Source organism: Pyxicephalus adspersus, chromosome 3 (genome assembly GCF_032062135.1).
Source record: "Pyxicephalus adspersus chromosome 3, UCB_Pads_2.0, whole genome shotgun sequence".
Lineage (NCBI taxonomy): Eukaryota > Metazoa > Chordata > Amphibia > Anura > Pyxicephalidae > Pyxicephalus > Pyxicephalus adspersus.
This window is the reverse complement of record NC_092860.1, coordinates 96592467-96595720: the sequence shown is the minus strand read 5'-3', so window position 1 is coordinate 96595720 and position 3254 is coordinate 96592467. Positions and strand designations below refer to the sequence as shown.

Below are 3254 nucleotides of genomic sequence, written 5' to 3'. Positions count from 1 at the left end.
CGTCTTCTGGTATCAAAAGTAAATATATTTCTAATAAAAAGTTAATAGGGCTGCTTGATACAAAAGTAGACCTTGTTACATGCATACTGCAATGTGGAAACTTACTATTTGGAGGTATGCTTGTAAAAATGAATTTACAATGTTGCATTAGGTAAACTGGGCTGTATGTTTTTTTTTCTGAATAAGAGAGGAGGAAACCTCCTCTGCCAGTATAGTGAGGTGGATGAGGGCAGTACTACTGATCTAGGGTGTGTCTGTGAGATCTGAGTTCACTTCCACACACTGGGCTGTGTCTGCTTCTTCCTTGCTTTCTACACTCCATCTAATCATCAGCAGTCCCCTGCCAGCCAGAAAGGAATCAGGTTATGTAAGTATGATACAAAGTCATCACCTAAATATTATACTATCTGGAGTTAGTTTTAGTTCACAGGTAGTTAGGATACGAGAATAGAGGTAAAATCAAGCATCACTACTTGTAGCTGCAGAAAGCAGGGCGTAGTTTTCTTTCTGTAAAGGTTTTGACTATTCCAGTTGCTTTTTTCTTTTTTTGTTAAGTTTTCACTTGCTCTAGTTGCTATTTGCTTTTGACTTACTTATCCTACCTGTAGATTGTTTTGCAAACATAAACTCTTTAAAGAGAGTATTGCAAGTAGGAGTATAGATACAGATAATATTTAGGTTACAAAATTTTGGCCACAGCTAGAATACCACAGAGTTCATTTTAACAGGTATATTTTGGACAAATGTATTTCTGATTGGTTGCTGTGTGTTACTGCAAATTTTAAGTGGTATATAGGAAAAAAAAAAATAATGGTAATGTGTTTATAACATGTGCAGCTTCAAAATATTCCAAACTGGTTGCTATTGATTAAAACATATATTAGATGTGTAAGTGGGGCCGAAGTTGTTGAGCTTATTACATCTGACTACTAATGCTGAAAGAATCATATTACTCCAGTGTGTATGTAGCTATCAGGTGTCACCTGAACACAAAACCAAGGAGGATGGCTGATTTGCATTCAGGTTTACTGTGTGTGATCACTGCTTTGCTAGATACTCTGAATCCTGCTGCTATAATATAGGCTTGTTTTTGTAAGTATGTTATATCCATTGTGGAACTTCCTGTAAATTTAATAACAATTTAGAATAGATGTTAGTTTTTGTTACAGGAGTTTTTGGGCAGCCATCCATGGCCTTGATTTCAAACAATGCATGTGAGTGTGTACTTGGCTATTACATACTTTATAAATAAGCCTTTACTTCCCTTTACAGACTTTGAAACCTACTTCATACCTGCAGCAAAATGGCAAAGGTAAGTGGACACTATATGTTTTCCTTTGTAGAAATAAGTGAGCAATGTTGCATTTATCACTATTAAAGTTAAAATATTTTATTTTGTAGTGATGTGTGTGTGGTAATATTTTTTTTTATCATTTTGCTCCCCCACCTGTTGATTGCAGACTCTGGTAAAGACATATGACTATGGTAGGGACATTAGATCCCGACCCTTTTGAGGGACAGTTAGTGATATGACTATGGACATTGTAAAGCACTGCATATTATGTTGGCGCTGTATAAATACAAGTTTCTAATATTCATTTTTTGGGCAACATTCCTTGTTTCGGGCCCAGATTTAGCTTTTCCTACATTTGGCTGGTTACTAAAACATTTGGTCACAGTACTGAGGCCACCACTCTCCTACAGCTTCTTCCCACCTAGCTTTTAAAAAATTCTGGGGGGAATACTGCATCACATAGATAAATATAAGAAATTAGCTTTTACAATCGCATACACCTGCCCAGCTGCTGTTCATCTGCAGGGGTTCTCTGTGTTTTTTGGCCCAGATTCGCCTTTCCTTTGCACTTGTCCCTCTTGGGACTGATGTATGTTACAATCACAAACATGTTTTTATAAGTTCACACATAACTATAACATAATGCAATTTTATTGCTATAGCATGTATGAAACGCTGATCATGTACAGTGTGTGGCCAGGATACCTCTTCCTTTTTTCCCAGCTCCTTTACTGCACCTTAAGCCTTTTTGTAAAAGTAAATTGTGGTATGTAATAACCGAGAGCAACCAATGTATATTTTACTGATCTAATTGCAGTGTATTGCTGCTCCTTGCAGTCAAGTAAATATTCGGTATAGTGTTCTATAAAACACATTTTAGGTAATAAAAAGAGTATTTCAATAATAAATGCTGCTTATAGAGGCAGCATATATATATATATATATATATAAAAATTGTCCCTGTAGATAGCAATGCAACCATTGATGTGTACAGCTTCTTCTTTCCTCTTTGTGGAAGGATTTTCCGTCTGTGTAGTGAACCCACCCAAAAATTTCTAAAAGGAGGCAGAGCAATCCAGTGCTGTGTCACTGGTCATATGAAAGTGAGTCTGCTTTCAGATTTCATAGGCGGATGAATGTAAGTGGTAACCCCATCAGTGCCTGAATGTATTATAATAACTAAGCTCTGGGATTACCTCTCTGCAGGAACATACTCTGTAGGCTTCACGCTGAAATCATTTACTCTAGCACATCCTAATTATAATGTGTGTCGGAGGGGGGAGAGTTGCAAAGCAGGTTTTCATTTCCTATGAGATGTAAAAGCAAACTACTACTCTGCTTCGGCTGCATGAAAACAGAGAAGGTTATTCTCATTTTGAGGCCTAACAATAGTTAATAATTTATTACCTAAAGATTGAAAAAAAGGCATACAGGCACCTTTTTTATTTAAAATCCTATAAACAAAAAATTGGACATCCATAAAGCTGTTAATCATATATTAAATGCTATACAATTTACCTTATCGCCTTCATAATCAGCCAAGAAAAAGCCCATGAGGTGATTTGGGTCAGAAGGATTTTACACTGTTTTTTTATGATAAAGCAACATTCCCAGGAGTTTCAAAGCTAACTGAAAGACATCAGACCTACAGCAACCTGTAAATGGAGAAATAATTTGACTATTTACCTTTGTGATGCAATTCCAAATTTTACTGTATTGTAAAGGTATGTCAGCCCCCGGTATATGACACTTTTGGGTGTGTCAGATGCCTGGTTCCACCTGCTGACCACCACATCACCTCAGGACACAGAAGTGACATAATGGTCAGTGAGAAGAACCACAGGGTACAGCAGGGTTGGTGCCATCTGGAAATGTTGAATGTGGTCTGACTTTTTTATTAATTAGCAAAAGGTTGGCTCGTATGAAAAATATGTGGGTTGCTGTTGCTGACATTTAAACA

At 36.8% G+C, this 3254-nt stretch overlaps 1 protein-coding gene across 1 annotated transcript in view; it reads left to right on the top strand.

Moving 5' to 3' along the window:
* Positions 1-236: 236 nt before the first annotated feature.
* Positions 237-3254, top strand: part of ANXA5 (annexin A5) — a gene marked incomplete in the record, with an annotated part of 19132 nt that continues 16114 nt past the window's right edge. Inside the window, 2 exon segments of the mRNA XM_072405787.1 lie at positions 237-367; positions 1273-1312. Coding sequence (XP_072261888.1) covers positions 1304-1312 — 9 coding nt within the window.